This window comes from Pyxicephalus adspersus, chromosome 8, assembly GCF_032062135.1.
Source record: "Pyxicephalus adspersus chromosome 8, UCB_Pads_2.0, whole genome shotgun sequence".
In the NCBI taxonomy this organism is placed as follows: domain Eukaryota; kingdom Metazoa; phylum Chordata; class Amphibia; order Anura; family Pyxicephalidae; genus Pyxicephalus; species Pyxicephalus adspersus.
The window spans coordinates 29,174,966-29,201,349 of NC_092865.1; the positions used below are offsets into that span (position 1 = coordinate 29,174,966).

The window sequence follows — 26,384 nt, forward strand, 5'->3', positions numbered from 1 at the left end:
AACCTAGGCAGGAACCACTTCCAGGGCCATCAATACAATAACAATGTAAAGAACATTATTTCCGTATTATTTTCTTAATGGGGATGTTCCTCCCAACAATAAACTCATTTAGGAAGGTGGTTTCCTAAGACCTCAAAATTTTTTTAAAGATTTTTTCGGCATAAAATGTTGAAAAAGACTGCTTTAGATTTTGGGGAGGTGATAGATCTAGTATGTGGACAAGTAAAAGCCTGTATGGATTATCATGAAGCTACATGCCCAACATAAGAGTCTGTAGACCACGAGAAGTCCTAGATGTACAAGTTTTACATAAGTAGCTATAGCTCAAATATATAGGCTTTCAAAAATGTAACCTGCTTAGTACTACCTATACATTTTTGATATAGATGAATTGTCTGTGTTTAGATCTTGGAGAAATGGTAGTTTACATTACAGTTTGGCATGTATACTATTTTCTGTCTTAAACTGGTCAAATGGATAGTACCACTGAATTTAAATTACTCATGCCTGTGTGTACATTTTGCTGCTTTTGAAAGCTGGTACTTTAATGTAACCTGTACATCCTTGTGTTCATAATTTAGTTTTCCCTAACATATACATATAATTTGTTTCCTTTGAGCATGAAACTTTACTGTAATATGTGAACCCCATATACTCATTTGTGTGTATATTTTTGTTGCCTTTGACCATAGTATATACCTATAGGATCATGTTATCACATGATCAGCATGTAAAAAATAGCTTTCTTTGAATCTGGTCTCTGAATGGAAAATCTATTTCAAAAACAGCATTATGGAAGCCGGGGGAAGTGAATAGATTCCTACAAGAGGTTTGGTTTGCCCATCAGCATTACCTCCCAACTGTCGTTGATTTGAAGGAACTTTTAGAACAGGGGTCGGCAAACTCTTATGGCCACTAGGCCATTTCAGGGGTGGGCGGGAGCACACTCGGCCGGACTCTGAGTCCCACCCTAATGGCTCTGCCCACCACCAGGGAACGCTCCCTGAAATGAAATCCCTCTCCTCCGTATGCATTGCAGAGGAGAGGGATTTCCCTTCAGGGAGCGTTCCCTATTTACCGGAAGTTTCAACGCCCGCCGAGATAAATAGGGGAGCCACAGCAAGGAGGCGACTCTGGTAGTTCCTAACTCCTCCTGGCTGATCTGCCGGCAGGCGGAGCATTAGGACGTTAGGCCAGAACGAACTACTGGCTAGGCTGTATCTGGCCTAAATCGTATTTTACACAGGGGCGCAAAATGGGGGCATGTCAAGGGGGTGTCATTTGTCTACATACTTTTAGCTAAAAAGCTATCTCCAAAAGTTGTAAAATATGCATCAGGCTCTCAGAGGCAGATTGGGGCACAGTGCTTGAGAATCAAAGTTACATTCTGGCATCAATAAGTGCCTGCTTGGCAACTTTGTCCTTTTGTCATATTTGCTTTAGGTTCATGTATATTCAAGCCACTGCTGTGCCCCAGTTCATGTTTAGCTGTAATCATGTGTTGTTAACTTGCATTGGGTTTTAATGGTTCATTTGGTATTGTACACTGGCTGCCTTCTCTGCAATATTTACAAATCTCTAAACTCCCAAATCCTTTAGGTTTCAGCTGTGTGCCTATCAGAAAGAAATTCTTGAGCTCTGAATAATTGTACTATCCTGTTGATACACATTCTGAGAACAGTAAACCTCCCACTCTTGTCAGCAGACATTGCCTGACAGATGAACTAGAGGCCAAATCAAAGTTACGAGTATCATTCGCAAACATTTTTCTCAGCTCTCTGAATAAAGGCTCTGAAATAACTAAAGGTGACTTTAATGTATTCTGTCATATCAATCAAAGAAGAGCTGTATGTGGAGGCTGACTAGTCTTTTGCCTTTTCAGTTTGATTTGACTATTTTATGACAAATTGTTAGCTGCAATGCTGATGTCTGAAAAGCTTTCACTTCAAGACATTTTACCTCTTTTAGACTTATTTCTGAAATCGCTGGATACAAACATAACATGTCTTTCATCCTCCAAATGTTACGCCAAGGATTTATACTCCAAATTGGCAGAAACGATTTTTTAAAAAAATCTCTAAGAACTGTTTGTATGAAAAAGGTAACATAAAGCAACTTCTCTGTAACTTCAGAAGCAATTATAGCCCTTTTAGTAGAAGAAAATACACATTTTTTGCCTGTAATAGTTCCAAACATTCAAATATTAGATCCTGCATGTGGTCAATCTTCTCCTTTAGGATATCTTCGCTAAGCTGTTTTTTTTTTTACTGCCTTTAGCTTCCTTTCAGCTCTTGAGAGAAAAACTTGCCAAATTTATGAGCGTTGATACAAAAAACTAAAACAGGAAAATGTTCGGGATTCTTATAAAGAACATAAAAACAACAAAAGACACTAATAAAGTGTGAATACCTGAACGATATTTATTAAACAATATTAGAAGCCTAGTCAATGGGTTTTCACTTTAGAACTGCTTTTATCCATTACTTTTATTACACAAATCTACAGAAATGCAAAAGCAGCAGGAACCAGCACAGTCCTCGAAGATCATCACAATTTTTAAATCTATGCAGCACGCAAAAAAACATAACACACTTTTTTTGCAATATTGAATGGAAAAAATAACAAAAAGAATACCACAACAGGCATGCATTACATGCATTAGTAGGACCCAACACAACTTGCCAATTAACAGAGCTGGAGTATATGTTGCCGCTGTATAAATACTGTTTAATAATATTAATAATAATAATATTATTATTATTATTAATAATATTATGTTTTCTACACATTCATTTTTAGTGAATTAGGCAGCCCATTCACAGTATGTGGTATAAATTGGTCCTTAGACATTAGTGCTACTTCACATTACTGAGGTGAATGAGACCTCATTTTAAAGTGCCTGTACTAGTGTTCAGAATATGTAAATGCTTTAGTATGTGTAGTATGGGCACATGTTTCTCTGATGGCTAAATCAAAATTAATCTATTAGTAGGATGTCAAAATAATAAAATATATACTTGTATTGATGTCCGGCCTCATTAACACTGGAATGTGCCTGCTATCCAGAAAACCTTTTAGGTTGCCCCGAATTTACAAAGCGTAGGTCAATATAGCACACTATAGGTGTCCCATCAGTGGTAACAATAAATCAGTGTTATATTTTATAAAAAAAGAACAAAGTATTCAGTCATGGGTATTTGTTTGATAATCTTTTTTAAAGATTAGGATTCCAGCTGCAGAAAAAAAACACATCAAACATGAAAGGCTAAGCAAGTCTTCTGGTAAGTTACATTCCCTTGCAGGCAGAGGTAGTGTGGTATATTTATAGAGCTGAGGTACCTTACCAGTCCTCTTACCAAAAAAAGTGTATAATGTGCTCCAATATACCTCCCCTATGCAGAAGCAGCATGTCTCCCACGTAGGTGGCTGTAAATATACTTATTACACTGTAGAAAGCAAGGCATCAGTGCAAGTGGGGAGGGTATGGACGTAGCAGCATTTTTGCTTCACCTTTCCTCAGAGATCTCCACTGTCTGAATCTTCTGAATTCTGCAGACCAAAATGCCAAAAGTACATTTATTTGTTATTCAGTTATTCAGTTTGAGTCATTGGCAAGTATGACCTTTAATCTAGCAAGAAAACTGTATCTGGCATTTAAGATGTGACCTTACAAACAATTTATACAAAAGCGGAACTATACTTACATCACACATTTGTTAAACCACTTTCAGCAGTCTCAGTTCTTTCGCACATGAGTAATCAAATTGCAGGCAGGTTGGTACATGGCTCAGATTAAAAATTTCATAGAAGTGATGAAATACAATATCAGGGAACTAACTTAATAATTGACATTTCATGGCCTGGTACATCCTCTTAGGTGGCCAACTCTTCTGGTAAAAAAAGGGGAACAGCTGTTTTAGTCCTTAGAATTAAATTTTAATGCATTTGGATTGTAAAGATACACAGCATGCCCTTGAAAACAGAATGATCATAAGTAACAAAGTAAATACACTAACCTTCATTTTTGTATTAATGGGAAGTCAGGTTATGGTATTAGATTGCACAAGATTTTTCTCTGCAAGGTTATCTGCCAGGTTACTCAGGAAACTGAATTCCAGGAATAAGCGTTGTACTTCACCGCAACCCTTGAGATATTGTCTTTAGATAATAATCTTCTATTAATAAACACTTGACTGTTACTGGCTTACTGCAGTGCAATCTACCATAAGTGCATTTCTATCTTTTAGAAAAATTATTATTTTTTTGGAAAATGTTTGCATTGAGAATAATCTTGTCTAATACCCCAGTCCCACCACTTATGCCCAATTTATATTTAAATACCCACATCTTAAGGATCCTCCTTAGGACCCTGTACTAGCTAATAGGGTCTAAAGATGCAATGATGGATAAAGATTACTTTCTAAGGGGATACTGACTGATCGTAGCTGGAGGGACAATTGCCAAAATAGGGACAATTAACTGGGATTGAGAAACATCAGCTAAACTAGCAGGACAATAACTGGTAAAAGCTGATAGAAAAATGATGATGGCTTTAAAAACTTGAAGAGTTTTTTAGAGACCCTATGTGCAAATTTGAACTTATAGCCTATAATAAGTAGCAAACCTTTACGCGATGCCCATTATTTGACCACACTAAATATCTGATGTAACCATACCCAAACATGCTATGCAGGCTACATACTTTCTATCTGTAGCCATATTCACAAGGTGTGAGCAACACCACAAATGATTGCGCTTGATAACTATACGAGGACATTACTTTGGATGGTAAGAGAGGGAGGCAACATAATTTCACCGGGTAGAGAGGTTTAACAGTAAGTCGGTTCTACACAGAGGCCATTGGGAGGGGGTTACTTTTGTTTTATAATATTGTTTTTTTTATAACAAGGAGAGGGTGTTCCAAATAGAAAGAAGAAAACCATAAAGAGACAATCAAATCAAACTGTCAAGTACAGATTTGTGTTCTAGTAAACATCAAAGGTAAATTTGGAGAGATCACAAACTGGACATGGGCCATAGTCTCAATTAAAGCATATCCCCTTAGACCCCAGAGGTCCCAGAACTCTTCCACTAAAGGCCATTGACACTGTAGGAGTGAAGCAAAGTGTTGACATAAAGATAGCTCCAAGGTCTAACTGGTCAAACCTGATAAAACAGAATAAAAATTGGGATCATATAGCTATATATATGTGTAACTATAGTCACTGCAGACGTCTTGTGTCTTTGGAAATGGTGAACTTGAGTTTCCACCAACCTCCAAGGCCTCTCTTGTAGCCAGTGAAAACTTTTGAGAATAATTAAGTGGAGCAAAGTGGGAGCGGCAACAATGCATCATCCATATGGGATCAACCATAGCAATATGTGTCTCAAGACAACAACTGGTTAAGAAAATGTTTCTCTTTGGTAGATGTCCCTATTGTAGTACTCCTCGAGAAGATTTCAAAACAGGGGAGGGTCTCCTAAGATCAGTATTCATAGACCCCAGTAGAGAAATGCAAGTGGATCAAATGTTGATTGTGAGAATTTCTGCTCTATTACAGTCTGTATCTGCAAAGCAAAAGTGGAGAGTGTGACAGTGATGTCCTCGACCTCATTGGCTGCCCAGGACACATTGCTTTGGATTTCATTGGGATCCACAGCATACGAAGCCCACAACCTGATGAGCAGAACCTGTAGTTCATAATGTGAAGGCAAGGCCTGTATTCATTCACCATAGTCCATGGATTGCAGTGCACAGTGAGGACATAATCAGAGAGTCTACCAACAATGGAGAGGCAAAGTTCCCATAGAGATTATCTTTGTCTACAGAAACATGAGTCTGGCTGGGTAGGTGCAGCAGAGTAATGATAATGAAAATCTTGCATGGGCTGTATGGCATCCAGTGGCATACCTAGAGGGCTTGGAGCGTGCAGTGGACCTCAGTGCAACAGTCCAAACAAGCACCTAAGATAGCAGCACTGGATAAGTCTCAGCTTCTGAAAGCTGAGCCATTCCATGGTATCTTGCCATTCCCTGCTAGCTTACTCCAGCCTCAGTCAGAGCATGCTCAGCAACAGGATCACAGCTCCAGAGCTATAATGACATGTATAAAGTCAGATTTTGCTGTCTCTATTGGTCACTATAAGTCACATAATACCCACATGTAGTCACACTAAAGGTCAGTCCATGTGCACTTTAGGGTTGGGGTTGGCACTTTAGAATTAAAATATAAATATACTGTGTGGAAAGCTTAGAACCACTAAGGCTATATATTGTTAATTTGTCTCCCCTGAAAGCATTCACTCACTAATGGTCCTGGTAATTATTTTCAATGAGACTTATGGGAAATGCAAAATGTTACATTTTTTTTACTAAAATAAGAGGTTCAGATAAATCATCTTTCAATGATCATACTTATTTCAGTGACAGCTGTTTAATTCTCCTTCTTGTCTCCAGGAGAGAAAGTAAAAGAAAGTCTATTGAATCAGACACAAATGCAAGAATTAAACTGACAGGGCTTTTAATCCTTTTTGCTCTTTCCAAATCTAAATTTAGGAAAAACTAAGCAAGCTATCTGATTTTAGCTGTAGAACTTGAATGATAGTATTACCAACTTTCGCCCACAGCTTAAAATAGCAATTAAATTCACTAGAGTCTCTAACTTATGTACAGCTGTCCTCCAGTATCTCTCAGTAATTCATCTTGCCAGATCACCGAGTGATCAATAGCTAAAGACTTGTGGTGTTTTCCATGGAGGAGGACTCTTATGACGTGTGTTCTCCTTCCCATCTTTAAGGAGCTGTCTGTACTGCTCTTGTTCATTTGTACTGTCACTCTTCAGTGACAGGGATCTGGTGTATGTACATAGCTTTAGATCTTGCGCTGCAGATAGTTTTGAATAAAGTACAGAAGAATCAGAACCCCTTTCACTATTTATTTATTGTTTCACAGCTATTCAGAGCAGAGATGTTCTCTCCATATTTGACAACAGTTTCACCAAAAAAAAAACAGGCAACAGAAAGCAATACGGAAACATAATGAGGTTTCTACCTAACTATTTGGGTATTGTCTTTAGAAAAGGAAGCGAAAGAAGATCTCTCTAAAATAGCCCTAATTATGAATAAGAACCCGATGGTTCCCCATTCACTCCAATAAATATTTAGAGACTAGACCTCAGGCCTGGCTCCCAACATTAAACCTCACTCTATCGATTGTACCCATAATGACACCTAAATACACAAGAAAGTTGTGTGTAAGTCAGCCTGAAAACTGTGTCCTACAATTAAAAAATCAGGTTGTGCTAATTCTTTAATAATCATCAAGTCTTGCTTTACTGAAACCCAAAGTTCAGTATATTTAGAGTTTTTATTTTAGAGTTATTATTTATAATCTTTAGTGAATGCCAATATATTTTGTAATTTCAGAGCCAGCCAGCACATTACATGATTGCCAAGGTTTAAGGTAACATCATAGACATTGTTAAACTTACTGGTGTTATCCAAAAAAGGTTAGGTTGTGTAGCCATGTACAGAGCCAATAAAATGTGTTTTTCTATTGTTTATTGCAGAATTGCATAATTACTGTATATAAAATATCCCTATAAGGGCTAAACTACACTGCTGATTTCAGTTTCTTGCTATTAAGCCATTTAACCTCTTGTTGCCAATTTTCCAATGTACACTGATGAGATACATTGAAATAATGTAATATGGACCTTAAAGTATATTTATAAGCTAAGCTTTTTTTATTAAGATTTTTATCAAGTGGTGAGGAATCAGGCTGTGTACACACGTCAAGTTTCATGCCTGAGACAAATTGTTGTGCTCATTTCAGACAAACATACAACAGGTGTACAGTGGTCCCCTGACATTAAAAACTAATCAGGAATGACCACTGTGCATTTCATGGGTCCAAAAAAGAGCCCTCTCCTACTCAATCCAAAATGAAATTTTCAAATTGATAGGAAAAAATGAAATATTTGCTATAGAGATATGTCTCCTATTTATAGATTATACTATCTTATATTTAAGCTTACATTTTGTAAAAATACATAGGTAAAGTAGTTTTGTTATATCTGTTCTACAGACAATTTGTTCATACAATTACCTTTTGACCCTATCATAAACTCAATAGGCCTGATTTATTAAAGCTCTCCAAGACTAGAGAGGATACACTTTCATCAGTGAAGCTGGGTGATTAAAAAAACCTGGAATGGATCTGGTCCAGGATTGAAAACATTTCCTAACAAATAGCAAATTACTTTAAGAAATCTATTCCAGGTTTGCTGGATTACTCAGGTTCAGTGAGGAACATGTATTCTCTCCAACCTTGGAGAGCTTTAAAAAAATCAGGCTCAATGTCTGATAACATCCTGTCAGTGTTCCTGTATAATGTTTTAATGCAAACCAACTGGTTTGGTCATTTAGAACTACTGATTGGTTGGAACTTGCTGCTGTATAAGAAAAATCTGTAGTTTGCAGGTTTGCTCACCCCCCCATCCATGCCTTTTTGTTGTCATTTTTCTCTGGAAATGCAAAATATGTTATTGACCCTTAAAACATGTTGCAGGCTATATTGAGGTCAACTATATAAAAGTTCATTACTCCAGCTCTAAAAAGCTCTTAACACAATACTATAAATGTCAAAAATTTAAACAGGCTGCTGTGGCAGCACATTATTTAAATGAATAACAAAGCAAGCTAAAAAATAAGGCTAATTTTAAAAGTTTACCTACTCAAAAATATTTGCACATATGGAAATTTCAAAATGTGGTCTATAGGGATGATTTATCTGACTTTGGAATGGAAAATGGTAAACTACAATACCAGACTGGGAACCCAATATGTGGATATGGAAAATACATTTTTTTCATAGTTAGAACATCTGCTGCTGTTAGTGCATGTGTTTCGGTGAACTATAGGCAGCGGATCTTCAAGACACATGTTTCAAAAAAAAGTAAAATAAAGTAGGCATCATTTTGTCTGAGGCCAGTACAATGTTTATCAACTATCAGGCTTGTAGCTTCTTTACTTCCCTACGCCTGAGCCAAGATGGTGCCAAGGTCTGACTGTAGGGAATTATAACAGTGCAGATGGAGACTGGGCTTGATGGAAAGGGAGGTACTAGCAAGGGAGATGATAAATCTTCTGCTAACCTTAAGCGGAGTTGGCATTAAAACTAAACTGTTTTTCCTAGAGGAGAAGAGGTATTTTTTGGCTGCATAGGAAGCAGTGTAGGGCGAATAATCTTTTTTTTACTTATTTACTTTTTTATTTTTACAGCAACACAAACCAATCCCACATAAGATAATGTATAAAATAGGGAAGTGGTACTCCAGCGCCATTTTAAAAAAAAATTATGTGGAAATGATTCCAACATTTGTCACGTGCTTATTGGTTTCTGTTTTTCCATGGGGCGATACCAGGTTCACCCTTTGATCTGTGGAGGCGACATTCAGCTCAGAGGGCTCCCCAACATTTACATTAACCACTGAATATTCATCAAGCATACGGGGTCTTTCCTCTATTGATATTCTTTGTTTTCAGCTAAGTAGTGCTCCCATTGCCTGGTGAGTGCTGGGGAGTGCCCCTGGCTGACAAATAGACAATAATTGAATAATACACCAGCATATATTGATTGAGAATTTTAATAGATTACCATTCGATTCAATGTTTTTATTCAATGTAACATCTAATAAAATTTCTTCCATACCAAGACGATTGCAACCTTAAATAGTTGCTACAAATGTGTATTTGAAAAACAGGTAATATATCTCTAGCATATAAACAGTATGCAACAAAACCTGTGAGTTTGGGAAGAAATACAATTTTGGCGTGTATTACTGCACTTAGCCCTATATGGTATGCCAGTTTGTACCTGAGTCCTTACTAGTATGGGGACAACGGAATCTCACAGAGTCTTACAGGTCTTCATTTTTTACAAGATTTATTCTAGATCAAATATACATAGAAGAGACAATAAGGGCAGCAGGATGTCATTTACACACAATCCACTTTTAAGCAGTACACTTTAGGCTCAAACACAACTGATATAACGCCAGGAATGTAATTTCTCCAATACCAGAGTCAACCAAAATCCCAAATTCAAACACATTGGGGATCCTGTCCTTTGGGTAGTACTCTGTTAGCATCCATCTCATGGCTGAAGACCCCCCCCCCTTTATTTCTGTCCTCCAGCTATTACTCTTTAAGAAACTACGCACCTCAACAGGTGCCAAAATATGCCATAGTCCCAAAAGATGGTGCATCATGGCAGTGACTGGCTGTCATCTTAGCATGAACAGGTAGGTACCTGTGGAAAACCATCCAAAATTTACTAAAGTTACCCTCTAAATTATTTTAGGGATGTTACTATAATAAGGAGATGCTACATTATAACTGCATGTTTATTCATAACCGCAAACAGCCTCCCATTACTTGACCTGATATCCCAGGGAAACAACAAAAACAGCACAGAAGCCACAGATAAGCCCAATGCAAATTTTTATTAAGTTTGAGATGAGCTGAGTTTGCTGTTGTTGTGAAATACTATATCTTTTATATTAAAAAAAAATGTTTTGTGCTGTGTTGAATGCTAGTTGCTTTGTAATGTTTATTCTGAATTTTATTTCCATATGAATATGCACTGAATGGATATTGTGGTCTACATACTGTCAGACTGTTTTAAAAATGGAAGCTTGGAATTTACATATATGCATGTATGCAATATGTTAAACAAAGTTAATATTACATTTACATTATGTTCTGATCACTTTCAAAATTTGTATGTAGTCTAAACTTAATGAAAACTCCCTGACATGACTTAAGCCTTCTGTTATTACGAGAGATAATGAAATCCTTATAAATTACCACGCGTCTACCCACGGCTAAAGAACTGAATAAAATAAGGCAATAAATCGGCTTTGGGTCAGGACTAAGCTGTCATTGTTAAACCACAGGATTTTTTATTGCTGGAAAAGACAGCAGAAAGTATTTAACGATTTGTCTGTGCATCAATTTACCATTTTACATTTTCTGTGTATTTTGTTATTAGGATTCTCCCATTTAAAATGAAGGACAGCTGCATTCTACCATATGCATTGATATACATTTACCTGTGTTTATACTACAAGAGCCCTTGTTGCTTTTACCCACAGGCCTATCGAAGTTACACAAGTGTCTCCTGTTCTTTATGGAGGCATGAAGTGCCATAATGTTCTTGACTGATTCTTCTTCAGTAGTAGATTTTACCTGATCTCCCCTGACAGTGTTATTAGTAGGAAACATTGTCCATTATCTCTTTTTAGCCAGTAAAGAATAACCCTATTTAGCTCAGCAGGTCATGACTTATGGTTTCTAAAGCACTAAGCACCTAGTTGGTTGTATAAGTGGTTAACCACCAAGCACTTGGGCTGTCATGTGAGAGGAAGGGGTTGTGAATCATGCTCCTCATACCCAAAGGGACTCTGTACGTCTTGCTTCAATCGGCCAAACAGCAAGGAAAGGGTGGTGTCGTTATAAGCAGGATATCCTCATTTGTAAATGAGGAATCTCTATTAGATTGTTAAGTCAAACAATTAAAAATATTACCGATGCTATCTTCTGATGTGAAGAATCCAGCCTCCCTCAATTACCTATTCTTAGTCTTATGATGTCAAGAAAGTCACTCCTGTACAATCCTAACTGCATTCATTGCATTATGTTTCTGAAGACACGTAATGTTGGAAGGGCAAAATGCCTGAACATGTCTAATCCCTGTTTAAAGCAGATTTAAGTTTAGGTCCACTTTATGTCCTTAGTTTCTTTAACATTGTTTAAATATTTTCCTGCAGAACTGCAGTACAGCATAGTAAAGATGAGTAGTGCGCCACTCCATGACCCTGGTACGTTGGAATCGCTCAGGCATACCAACTGAGGTTGTGAGTGATCTAAAGGACTGAGCTCTTTCTGCAGCCTCTTGTACCACTTTAATGACCAAGACAAACTTTGCAGTTGTTTCTCTTTGCATATCAAAGTTTTTTTGCTTTCTTTGTGATTAACTCACAGTGAGAATTTTATACAGTAACTGACACGATGCTGCCTAATATTATGTTGAGACAAACATCTGTCCTAATTAAATTTATTCAAAACATGTATCTGTTCCAACTTACATACAAATTCAACTTAAGAACAAACCTACAGTCCCTATCTCATTTGTAACCTGGGGACTACCTGTATCATGAAATAAGAATAAATTACTTTTAACCACATAAATATATTAATCTCAACATAAATATCTTACCATAATATTACCATTACAATATTTTTAAATACCATAGGAATGACATACCATTAACATAACATTTACCCCTGAAACACCTTCCCATCTCCTCAGGTCACAGGTCCTCCAAGGCACCACCGAATTCAAATACCCATAAGAGGTCTGTGCCCCTTTTTGTTTGTTCCCAGCCACAACTTCACCTACTGGCTCGAGAACGCCACTTCACTCGCAGCCTTCTCCACTCCCTCCCCCCTAAAGCAGGGGTGGGCCTTTTACCCTCCACTAGGAGAAACCACACCTGTGATGGCTCTCCCCACTTGGCAAACACAACTCCCAAGATGCCCCCCGAAGACCTCAACCGCCACAACATTTACTTCCTTCACCCACTCACCCTAACCAAAATACAGGGCGGGAGGGTGGAAAGTTCACACTACTTCCTGCCTCCCTTACTGCTGCCCACTTCCTTTTTCCTCCCAGCTTTAAACCTTCCTAACCTCCACCCCTTATATCTACCCATCCACACCCCCTTAAACCCACAACTCAACCCGCCTTCCAACTTAACGCTTCCTCTACCTGATCTCCTAGCCCCCTGGTCATGCCGCCTCTCTTTTTAACTCCTTTCTCCTCATCTCCGAGCCTTTCTAAATAATTAGAGTAATGCTGTATAAGTGGCAGTTCACGATCCATTCAGGATTACAACTCATTAGTATTTGAGTAGTGAAAGCAAAAAAGGCCTTTTTAGAAGCTGACAGGAAGAAAGTCATGATGTGATTCATCACAGACACCTGCTAAATTTCTTCCGCTTGCAGCTTCATTGGATGCATGGCCTGGATAAAGATTAATCTAGTGGATGTTTTTACGACTTCCAAATATTGAGAGGATACATCCAATAAATAATGCTGTTATGCATCTGAGAGCTGGGTACTATATTTTCTGGCAGCATCTTTTAATCTGTCAAGTTTATGTTTACAAAAGGTTTATGCCATAGTAGTTTTTAGTAAACCCCAACATTTTTTCATATGACGGACAGCACATACACTAGCACTAGGCACTAAGTCTAGCAGTAAGTAAGGTGCCATATGGATCATGCAGCCCCACTAGCCAATCAGAAAACAAAGGGGCAGTGGGAAGTTCTCCAAAGTACAACTTACTGGTTGTGGTCACTATTAGCATATTAGAGTATCCTGGGCTGTGGGGTTTCCAAAGAATTCTAGTGGGCACCTTTCTTAGGTCTTGGGGTCCTTTTACTAAGTTAAATTCTTGTTTTGGCAATACCCTGTTTAATGTACAGCGCTGTGTATGTTGTTGATGTGTATGTGTATAATGGCGCTATATAAATTCTGTTTTTTAAAAAAAATAATAATAATAAAAATAATAATAATAATAATAAGAATAATAATATTGCTGGATAAGGAGGTTTTCTTGCAATTTCTCTGGGCACCTTTAGTTAATGATAGTGGACAGTGAATGACTTATCTGAACTTTGGTTCTTCACCTACTATAGTTCTGTTACTGGCAGGTATCTGCTTCTTGTATTGACATTTGTCAAAACTGCATCTAAGAGTTTGCAGACCTGTTTTAACATTCTAAACATTTGTAGTGTTTAGGGAACACTTATTTGGTGTCCCAGTGTATTGGTAGACTGACAGTGCTTGATCTCGATAAGGGGTCCTGACAAAAAAAAAAATAAAACAGCTGTAACCTGTGCTAAGCTACCTTATGCAAAACTAAAGCTTCCTATCGTCCATTCAATGAGGATGGGCCATCTTAACTGCTATTTAGACCTGCACTTGTCCTAATGCTGCACACATAACCAGCTATTTGGAGGCTAGAAAGGTTGAAAGAAATCTGACATAAACACCCTGTCAACTGTGGCGGGTATATCCGGAAACATGTCTCTAATGTTCCATACACTGTGCATGCACTAGTAAGCAGAAGGTAAATGATAATACTATGGAAGCCAAATTTAGCATGTTTGGATTTGAAAATGCTTACTAAACAGAGTAGCACAAGGACTGGTCATAAATGTAAAGGAGTGATTGACAAGCAGGCTTCTCTCATGCACTGGTATGTAGTGGGAAATATGGTAGTGTAATAAACCACATAGTTGGGCACAGCACACTACTAAGGCACTTATGATCAGCTGTGACCTTTGTTAATTATTATTTGGCAGCAGTTTGGAGGGTTGATGCAACAGCAAGGGTTACTTAGAAATCATCTGCTAGCCCCATGCTTTAAAAATAATATACCCCACCCTGGATATTAGATGTAACTGTACAGTGATCTAATCGTCCCCGAGGAAAGGATCTACAGGACGTGCAATTCAATGTTCTAAAAAATAATATACTATTACTGTTATCAAATGTAGGGCAACCTTCACAAAATGAGGTGTGGATAAAATGTCTGTTTTGATAAAATGTCTGAGCTGTGCTGTGTAGGATTTTAGCAGTTATCATGGCTGTATGCATGCTTTTCCACTGATTTGTATGGTCTCATGATGACCCATCTACCTAATTCTAGATTTACACTGGGCATTTAGACATTAAGACACATTTAATTCTAGACATTTTTTTCTTGAGGGTATTTTTGAACAATATTACAACTGATATGTAAATCAGGAATTTTTGGTATTTTTAAAAAGTATTTTTAATGTACCAACCCTTTTTTATTTATTGATCCATATTTTTTGATTAAACAAATAATCTACCAAAAAATTATCAATTTATAATAATATAAAAAATAAATAATTTAGATACATATCTCCCCTCCTATTGTGTGTTACCTCCCCCACCTCCAAGATTGTAAGCTCTTTGGGGCAGGGTCTGCTCCTCCTGTGCAACTATATCTGTCTGTCATTTGCAACCCCTATTTAATGTACAGCGCTGCATACTATGTTTGTGCTATATAAATCCTGTTTAATAATAATAAAAATAATAATAATAAAGATAATACTTGATTATAAATATTGTAGAATGTATCCTAATACAAACCTATTTAGAACCAGATGGTGCCAGTAGCCACTCTGATACATCAATATGTTAAACGGGGATATACCATACTTTTAATTTTCTAAACTTCATCATCTCAAAACTACTGCTAGTTTGGTGCCACAAAGCCAAAATGCCATGCTGGCCCCTCGTGGTGAAATACAATGTGACCACATTTGCCAAAGTTTGGATGCTCCCAGTTATTTGTTATGGAAGTTTACCACATAGGCAAAGACACATCCTCCTTGCATGATGGCTACATGTTTAAAACATAAATTAAAGAATGAATGATATATGTACAGTATTCTGTAAAAAGATGTCAAAAAATCAGTTCAGTAGGCACTAGGGCTTTAACCATGCCTAACCATTTCCATCCCTATGGCCTCTGAAATTAACACAGGTTAAATACATAAACAGGTAGGAAACAGTTTTACTAACACTATTTTAATGAACAGTTCCAAACTTTTACTAGAATGATCTGTTTCTCAAATCCATGCCACAAAAGCAGCACTGAACCCTTCTATTTTGTGGCTGCAGCTGTATCTTACTCATTACCCATTGACCCTAATCTGCAGAATGGGTAATATGTTTTCTCTTAACTACACATCGGGAAAAGCACTTTCCAATGCCCCTCCACATTTTGTGTCACTTTCTCTGCCAGTTTCTCATAATTATTAACCGTATACATAGTTGTATTAGAACGTTTGTATTAAGACTAAGTAAGACAAATAATGACTGTAGTGTATAAAGAAGAACTAAAACTTTAAAATAAAAAAATACAACAAGCAAGTACTTTAAACGTAATAATAAACTTGCTTGCCTGATCACAATTTTTTATTTACACTCACCTGTACTTGCATGTTATGCCATCTGCATGTTTTCCTATTTTAAGTATTGGAACTTCAGCTTGGCCAGTCCAGCATGGTGTAACTCCTACGCATGTGCAGCTCAGTGCACTATGAAAAAAAGATTACGAACACTCAGATAAGTATATTTTATTGCCCTGCCTTTTCTGCAATAAGAATCCTGCCTGCTCACAATTTGGCCGTTTTCGCCTCAAATTCAGCTGATGTAAATTCGCAGATCGAGCTCGAATTTAAAAAAAAAAAAAAAATTTTGTGGGCTGCACTGATCAATGAATACAGCGCCGGCTCCATTCATTGATCAGCTCAGTGTGCGATCCCTGCCACTAGAGGTTAAATGGGGACAAGTCTCCCCATTCAAAACCTCTCGGTGGTCACTGATTGGCCGGGGATCGCAAACAGGATTCCCAGGAATCCAGGAATGGTTAATTAACCTCTAGTGCCCAGGGATCGCAGTGGAACTGCAGTTTCTCTATTGAGAGATCTTCTGTAGTTCCACTGTGATCCTGCAGTTTGCGATCCCTGGCACTAGAGGTTACCTAACCTCTAGTGCCCTGGGGATGGCAAACAGGAGGATTCCTGTGAATCACCTGTGAATCCTCCTGTTATAATTTCCTTGATCTTCATATGGTTTCGCAAAATCGGTTCGCCGAAATTACGCGGAACCATTAGAAGTTCGAGGAAATTTTTGCGAGAATGCCAGAGACTCACTCATCCCTAATCATGGGACCTAATGTATTAAAACTTAATTGTGCATCTTCTGGGCACAAGTTCAGTTTAAGTATTTACATATCTGAACTAGCTAAAAAAAATGTTATAAAACAAGCTGCCATTGCCTCTGTATAATAAACATGGTTAAAAAATGTATTTTCATTTGGAAATGTTCAGGTGATTATGTTCTGCATTGTATTTTAAATTTGCCCTAATATGCACTTTCAAATTGTTTCTAAAATCTATCTATCTATCTATCTATCTATCTATCTATCTATCTATCTATCTATCTACAATAGATAGAAGATACACTTTCACCGGTGAATCTGGGTGAATTTATTTTAATTAAATTGAAAAGGTGAGAATCTCCTGACCTGCTTCATCTGATTATGAGAAGCATCATCCTGTCATCTCCAGTGTTGCAAACATGGGTGAGTAATGAAAATATTTTTCCCAAAAGTAAAGTAAATATTTTTTATTGCTTTTCTTTGTTTATTTAATTTTTTTTTTCTAAAACAGAAAAAGTACAGTGCTTCATAACATGTTGGTGCTTTATCAGTTAGGTTTAATAATAAATGTCAATATTTTTAATAAATACTTTTTTGTAGTAGTATTTTAGAACCACTAGATGGCGAAGCTACTCCTTGCCTTCATTGCACAAATGTTGTCAATGCTTCCAGCTGTAGTAGAAGTGGATTGTGAGAGTTTGCATGAAGCCACTCCTCCAGGAACAGCCAGGCTGCTGCCCCTTCTTTCCTCTCCCAAGGTTTGAGTGTCCCAGAGCCGGAGATGTATGAAACTTCATCCCAGTGGGAACTGGAAACAGGCATTAGCTCATCAGCATCACCCTGAGGGCTCTGGGTAAGTTTCTAGCTGTCAGATGCCACTTAACTCTGATCCTTCACCCTAGTTTAGCTTTGGCTTTAGGGGCATGCCCAAACATCTGGCTTAAAGCTCTTATTAGAAGTGCAACGCATCTGGCTGTAGTATTTATCCTCTTCACGCTTGTACTGTCTTGTGGGTTGCTGTACTTTTTACAAGCTGCCGCCTCCTGACAGTTTGCAAAGTTTCAGAATGTTTTTGAGCACAGAGTGATCCTGAAGCAGTGTCACTTCCTTTGCTGTCCGATCTAGGCTCATGTAAGTGCTTGTATTCCGCTCTGTCCTGCAAGGAATTGGGGGTGGGATATGTCAGCAGGATGTTTTCATCAGCAGCAGATTCAAGTTTTCTTCTCTTTTCCCTTCCCAGGCTGTACAAGGATCTGTTGGATAAAAAACAAATACCAGAGAACTAACAAACTGGGGGAATTTGTCAGCGGACTGTGGAAGCTTCGTAAGAAGACCCTACAGAGATACAAAGATGACATTGTGGTTCCTGAGCGGGTGTCTGCTCTTCCTATTACACCTGGCATCTTCAGGTAAAGTAAACTATCATCTGCGTGCTGTCATTTCAAAGACATGTGCTCCTATCTGTCATACTGCTACAGCACATGTTACACCTTGCCTCACCTGTATGTGATACCCTGCTTCCTATAATAGCGCAGCCCTTAAAATGCAGCTTATATCCAACCCCTGCTAAGCCTGATTTTAGGTTAAAATTTCATGCCATGTGGGTGATGTTTGATGGCAAACATTGTTGTATGCTCTGCCTGATCTGCAAAGACAGTCATAACATCTGAAGATTTGCGAAAGTGCACCTAAATACTGGTTATTGTTTTCAAATTGGCACATTGCATGCATACTTTTTATTTATTCACCTGACTATGTGATAAAATGGTGCTTCAGTATTAGTGTCCCTAAAAGTTGTTTTAATTTGGAATATTGATTATGCTTGATGCAGGCACAGTTGCAACGTTCAGTTTTAGACAGCTGGGGAAAGTTCACATGTTGCATTATTGGTTCATCTTCAATTTGTAAATATCAGTGATCAGTTTTGATAATTGGTAAAGAGACCTCAAGCAAATTGATACTTTGTGTCTGATTTATGAAAGCTCTCCAAAGCTGGAGAGGCTACACTTTCATCAGGGAAGCTGGGTGATCCAGCAAACCTGGAATGGATTTGCTAAAAGTCATTTGCTATTTGTCAAGAAATGTTTTCAATTCTGCACCAGATCCATTTCAGGTTTGCTTGTTCATCCAGCTTCACTGATCAAAGTGTATCTCTAATAAATCAGGGCCTTTGCCACTGTCACTCCATAAGACTGGACTATTGACTGATGTAGGTGTTTTTGGACAATTGACAGGACATGCTGAGAATTGTAGTTCTACAAACTGGAAGTCACCTGTCTGACACTTTCTGACACATTCTGACTTAGTACTGCCAAAGGTTGCAACACATCTGACAAGTACATGGAGTGTGTTATGCCATTTAAGTAATTAAACACTCCTGAGTGGTGTGGTGCAGTTTATTTTAATTACAGTATACCGCAATGCACATAAAGAATACTAAAACGTCCCAGTGGGAATGCTGTGTTTTGCGATAATTCTTTACAAGCTAATAGCTGATCTATACTGGCTGCGTTTTCTTTAAGCACTTTTTTCTCAATAAAGTAATTGTGAAACTGGATATTATTCTATAAATAGTGTAACTTGGTTCTAACGTCATTTACGATTTCATAAATCCAGCTTCCCTGCAGTGCATGTTTCACCTGTTTCATATAAAACGCGTGTGCATCCTGTTCAATGTAATACGCAGCTTACTCCATCTCTTTCTCCGCTGTTTACCAGCACCAGCCACAGCTGTTTTTAATAGCCCCCATCTCCCAGAACCTCACTTTTGCCTTCTATCTCATTGAATTACAATGCAAGGCTCTATTTTTCGTTATCCCCACGATCCAAGTATTTATGTAAGGCTCTCTGGTGAAAATCACATTTCCTAGCAATGTAGATTTTTTTTAAAGATATCGAGTCATTGTGATTTACATTGCAGTGCTTATTGTAAAAGTTTAGCTGCGCATACAGAACAGATTGTTTACTGATAAAGTCTAAAGATTTAATAGCTACCTGTCATCAGAGTGATCTCTGTAGATATAACCACAATATTTCCATTGCAGTATGTAAGTAGTTTGTGGCATGTGTAGAGTAAGATAGTTCTTTTTGGTTGACAGATGGCTGTATTTTGTAACAGATCATACTCCTAGATATCTGTAGACACCAGTCTAAAGATTTGTGGGACCACTGTAAGTTTATATGCTCGGATGTTATCACATACAGGTTTGATTACCTGAGAAGTTTTTCTCATTCATTGTTAAAATACGTGGTGAAAGGAAATACTATATTGTATGCTTGGGAACATAATGTTTTGATTAAACCTACCTAATAGTAGTTAAGTAGTAAAACTATTTTCAACTCAACTGAAATCAAACGTTGATTTACTGAACCATTAGGAGCTGATTGACTTGTGTCTGTGCACATCCACGGAGATCTGTTTGAAAGGGAACAATTATCACCTATCAAGTTTATAATATTTCTAGTAATTATGTCTTCCTATTCGGTGTATGACAATCTCCCCATTGCTGTCTATGATATAGCTATCAGCCGTGTATCTCTATTCAATACCTTAGCAGAGAGCTTCATTATAAAATTGTAAAAAATATTGTCCTTAATTTTACAATCAGAAAGTTTTTTGTACCATTATTGTTTCTCTGTGCTCCCCATAAATTGTTGGTGCTTTATACATAAGTTAATATGTTCAGTATAGTGTGTGGTGGACAATTATATTAACATTGAACGCATATACAATGCACAAAATTGACAAGGCAATGCTTATTATTAACACGCTGTAAGAGAACAAAAACAAAAAAACAAATATCTGTGTCTAAGGTTTTAAATACATCATAAGGAAAACTCTTTGCAATGCAATTGATTGCAGACTGCATCAGCACCAAAATCCTCTAATAGCAATTCATTTGTGTTCTAATTATTAATAAATGTAACATGAACTTGTGCCAGAGGCCATAGAACTACAAGTTGCAGCTGTGCCTACATCAATGTAAAAAATTAGTGATCACACATTTTAGAAGTATAAGTGCTAAGGACTGACCTTTGACAATTCTTATAAATACACTTTAAACTTATCATTTAGTATTTCTTTTTAAAAGGTCGGTGCCATCAAAACTTGTTTCAGTGGGCACATGTGGGTTGAATCCTGTCTTGGCATCTTTTTTAAGAGATGGCAACATTTCCTTAAAGCAATGTGCGTCTTTGCCCTCACTTAAAGACCCTTACTTAGATAACAGTTTTCACAGCTGTATCCTTTAACTGTTTGTTTTTCAATAATGAGTTTAAGTGGCACTTAATTAACATTAAGTGAATGCCACTTTTTAAGTCAGTTCTTCAAAGATCAGGGGGTCAAGGTGATGAACTAGTCACAGCTGTCAAATCATGCAATCTGGTTGCACATAAAGTGTTAAGCTTTAGCTGTCTGTATCTGGACATAGGATGCACCATAACAGTTACAAAAGAAACTTGGCTCCCTATAAGTTTTCCAGCTGAACAGATTTATTGGTATCATAAACTGTCTAAAAATTACAGACAGACAAACATCCCATCCAATACCAATGACCTTTTCCTAAAGAAGCATGCCATGGCATATGCAATTGTAATTGGCTTAGAAATGTTTGTCTGTTTGCAATTTTGAAGAGTATAGGATCCAAGCTTCTTTTCTGCATCCAATTATTTGTATATTTTGTCTGGTCCTAAAGCCAAATGAAAAGAGCAAACATCAAACGGACAATGCTGCTGCTAATTGCTCTGTCGACCCTGCCTGTTGTTATGGTAAACAGCATACACAACTCCCATGGGCTACAAGGCAGCGTTTTATGCTTACTTTCATCAGAGCGGGAGGTGGAGCTTGTGGCAGTCAATTATTTTACAGCGCTGCGTAATACATTGGCGCTATATAAATCCTTTTTATTTAATATTATTATTATTAATAATAATAATAATAATAATAATAATAACAATTAATGAACAGAGAGAAAGAAATGAAAGGGGTTTCAGGGCTTTTCTTTTAGTACATAAATTTAATATAAGTGGTAACATGTACCATATACATCAAATCATTTGCATATCCATCTCCCATTAGAATATCATAGGGTGGAGACTGCTGACTTATACATTGCAATTACCCTCTAAAATATATAGAATATAAATCGAGAGAGTGGGAAGTAAAAACTTCTTTAATACCAATAATTAGTTTGATTAATGGGTCCACAAAGTTATTCCAATTGATATTGGGGAGATATTGATCATTCACTTAGTTGTGCACCCAGTGTATGGCAACCTTTATACAAATAATTAAAACTTTGAATTTCAGCTCAACTTTTTCAAAGTTTTCTGCAAGCTTTAGCTGTTGAAGTTTTTTAAAAAAATACTCAGATTCAGTTTGATCATATTAACTACATATATAAATGGTGTAGTTGCATTAAGATGATGGGTGGCATGGTGGTTCTGAGGTTAGCACTTTGCAGCGCTGGGTCCCAGGTTCGAATCTTGACCACGACATTATTTGCATTTCTTCCGGATGCTCCGGTACATTCCAAAAACATGCAGTTAGGTTAATTGGCTTCCCCCCAAAATTGACCTTAGACTGTGGTAATGACATATGACTATGATAGAGATATTAGATTGGGAGCCCCTTTGACGGACAGTTAGTGACATGACTATGGACTTTGTACAGCACTGTGTAATATGTGGGCGCTATATAAATACTGTGTAATAATTATTATATTGAATTGTTTATCTAAAATCTTTATAAAGTCTATTGATTTCATTTAACACATTTATATTCTAAATTGCATTAAGGTGATTAAGGTGTAATTGCCTAGGAAATGTGGTAAATGTCCAAGGCCAACAACAGTTCAATAGCCTGGGGGATGATGATCTTTGCTCTGTTAAATGTCATTTGCTTGATAAAGACAAAATATATGTTTGGGTAACAATACTATGGTTTTGTTTCGGTTGGCACGTGTTTGCGTTAATTCATTACAACTTGTTAGGCCACAGCTGTTGTAGACTTCAAAAGGACTTATGATTGGTTGGTGGTCATTGATCAGCAATGGTCTGCAGGAGAGGCATTCCAGTGACAGCTGAGCAGCTCAGTGTTGTAGAAGCTTTGTGAAGTTTTGTTGTTGTCAGCTTTTTCCCCCAGCCCCCCAGCCAGTTTTTTTCTGGATATTTCCATTATTAGCTTTTTCCAGTGTTTCTGGAGTATTTCCACTACTATCTATTATTATACAGAGAAAATGCCAATTATAGACACTGGCTTTAATATTTATTTTTATATCTTTGTATACATGGTGTAATATTGATAAACAAGATAAACAGACAAAACTCATATCAGTGGGCATAAGCCATGTTCTTGTTCTTTTGTTTATGATGATGATCTTAAATGATCTTAAAGTAAATCTTCTGAATATTATGTGAATTATTTTTAAAACATGTTTTTAGTTAATATTTACATTTACACACATAAATGGGGGCAACTGTATAAGTGACATGTGAAGGCTCTGCATCTTATTTACTACATAATGGCTGTGACAAAATTGGAAGTTGTGTTCCTAACCAGGGATGATCTTTTTTCTCTAATCACATATCTTATTTTGAATTGACATTTAATTTAAAAATGTCAGAATATAATAAAGTGGGAAATGTTGGCTAGCAACAAGTTCTAATCTTCAAATTATCATTGATAATTACTTTCTTGGTCAAAAATAAATGATATACAAGCATAAAGATTTGAAACGCTCCCTTCATGTTTAATATTGCTCAAATATTTTCTATATTGTTCTAAAAAACTACACTGAAAATCAAACCAAGTGTTTGCCGTGCAATCCAGGGCTGTATTAATAGTACATTGTTATGAAATGTGGATTTTGTGTTTTGTAATAGTTTGTACTGGTCATAGGGTACTTGTAGTAGTAGAAGATGGTTGGTCTTGTGACAGAGATAAAGTGAGTGTTAAATTATTGATTATTTTGTACTGCTTCATGTGGATATTCTCGTTCTTTTGTTGGTTTTACTGGTCTGCACCTCAAATCACAGTATGTGATTTTATAAAAAGAATTTCTTGTATACAGTCTACCAAATGGTTGTGCTCTAATGGGTATGGTAATACAAATACATTGGATTAATCTGGGGTAAAACATTTTTGATCAGGTATTTTGGAAGTGTTTAGACCTTGGTTTTCTTTTTTAGGGACTTGCTTCTGAGTGTCTTGGGGACTTGTGCCCTAAGGCTGGATTTATATCAATGCAATGATTGTGTAAGGTTTTGTATATATCAACTGAACTGTTTTCAACATTGTGTTCTGGTTGTGAATGGCATCCACATGTGCAACCTTCTCAGTACACTTGCGTTGCAGCACATAGCTATACAAAGCAAATGCACTAATGTATGTTCTTAGGTGCTGACAAAAATACTAATGATTTGTGGTCCATTAAATGTATTAGAAAGCCCATTTAAAACTATGCATTGCCCAATTGCAACTCTTGTTGAATAAACATGTGTCAAATAGACTGCCATAGAGTAGGCTGGTATGAAAAAACCCCAAGGCTGCGTACACACGTTCTATAATTGTAGTTGAAAATGATCTTTCACCATCGGATCCTTTCCAACAACAAAAGACTGAACGATGCACGAACTACATGTACATATAGCACCTTCAGTAATGGAGAGCGGGGGATGACGCAGCACCCTGCTGTGCTCTCTCCATTTCACTTCCATTACAAACATGAACGACAAACGATGAGGCGATTATCGGACCAGTATCATCTGACGTGTGTATGTAGCCAAAGGGTACATTTATGTCAGTGCAATATTTTCCACTGAAATCAGCAAAAGCTAAACTTTATGATAACAGAAGTTTGCGGCACGGTCTGAGTGTACAGGAGGTTATCAGATATATGGATTCAATCTAAGATTTAACAAAACATTTCTTTGTTATTTTCAACAAACAAGAAGGAAGCAAATAAGAACTTCACTGTTTGGGTTTAACATTGGCTCTCCTCTTCAGAGTATATCCTCTTCACTGTTGGGAGAAAGTTGTGGAGGGAAGTGAAAGACGGCCCAAAGCCACAGATATTGGTTTTTGGAACACTGTTTCACTGGTCCGGTAAATTACGTCCGAAAAATACAACGCTATGTTCTGTATGTGCTCTTACTCCAGCCAGGTAATTAATGGTAAAAAAGTGCCTTTGATTCCTGTTAATTAGGGTGATTGCAGCTGGAAAAATAAGCAGGAAAATCAGTGGTGGATTACTGTCATATTCTGGAAAGAAGTCAGATAGGAAGGTAGTAAAAAGGCATCACTGTCAAATTCAAGGGGACACAGACAAGGAAGACTTTAGAGGCTGCTAGTTGAATGCATACCGTTCACCTAATGTTGCAAATCTGTGTTTGCTCTGAGCACCAATGTTAGCAGATTTAAGGCATTTGTTAACATATTTGGGGAAAACTTTTGGGAGACAGACATAGATCCAACGAATGATGTTAAAGGATTTCTTTACTAATCCTCAATTTTACAGTAAATATGAAAGTGAAAAGTTACATAATGAAGTTCCTATTTAGAAAAAGTCATAGATATTGGTAACAGTACTTTATCATCATCATTTGCGGATGGAAAACTTGAATTTACCAACATAAAACATTTATACAGAAAAATCAAGAGCAACCAATGTGATGCAATGGGGCTGTTTACTTACTTAGCTGAACTATCTCCTGGCAAGGATCATTCATTTAGATTAGTGAATGTGGTGATAGTTAACTTTGCAAAAGGTACCCAATCATGTATAAGGTGTAAAAAGAACAGTAATGTACAGCGCTATATAAATCCTGTTTAATAAAATAATAATAACAGTATTTTTCATTGCAAATGTTTGGATGGTCAATAACAGCAAAGCTTCATCTCATATACTAAGCTAAATTCATTATCCCTTGCAAGAGGGAAACTTACTGTGTTATGTGAACAGTATATAGTCCTTAAGTAAACCAACCCCATTGGTTTGGAACCCTCAGTCTGACCTACTGAAAATTCACTTTTCTTTGTTTGACATGAAGTTATCCATTGACATTGTATTAAAATTGATAGATCTGCATATTTGGTATTCATTTTTTGCTAACTTATCATTACATGACCCATTTTTTCCAGCTTACCTCTAATGCTACATATTTCAGTTAGCAAAGCTTTATTGGTTGAAGGTGGGGCTTAAACCAGCAAACACACTGGCATGCGTTTTAGAGGTCGTAATACAGGGGTGTTCATACTTTTTGCAAAGAGGACCAGATTTGGTGATGTGAATATGTGTGGGGGTCGACCACTTACCAGGGTTAGTGTGGGCGTGGTCCATGCAGGTCCTGCACAGCACGCGCCCACTACAAATGTAGGGGATTCCCTGTGCACACAGACAGGGGCCACATATTATTCATTTGTTGACAGAGGCTGTGGGCTAGTGAAAACCTGAACACAGGCCGCAGTTTGGCCCGTGGGCCGGACTTTGGACATGCCTGGTTGGAAGGCTATTTAAAGAGGAGCTGTCAGCTGGGTGCAGAAATTACTTATTCACCCT

The 26,384-nt window shown here is 37.3% G+C and overlaps 1 protein-coding gene across 4 annotated transcripts in view; it reads left to right on the forward strand.

Moving 5' to 3' along the window:
• The first annotated feature begins 17,544 nt into the window (after positions 1-17,544).
• The window catches only part of TGFBR3 (transforming growth factor beta receptor 3), a 126,591-nt gene continuing 117,751 nt past the window's right edge, over positions 17,545-26,384 (forward strand). For 3 of the 4 annotated variants that reach the window (XM_072419891.1, XM_072419893.1, XM_072419894.1), the window contains exons 1-2: positions 17,545-17,680; positions 18,068-18,236. In XM_072419891.1, the coding sequence (XP_072275992.1) occupies positions 18,179-18,236 (58 nt within the window). In that variant the 5' untranslated portion in view covers positions 17,545-17,680; positions 18,068-18,178. Of the gene's footprint in view, positions 17,681-17,829; positions 17,959-18,067; positions 18,237-26,384 lie in introns of those variants that run through there. The other variant, XM_072419892.1, reaches the window with a different exon arrangement.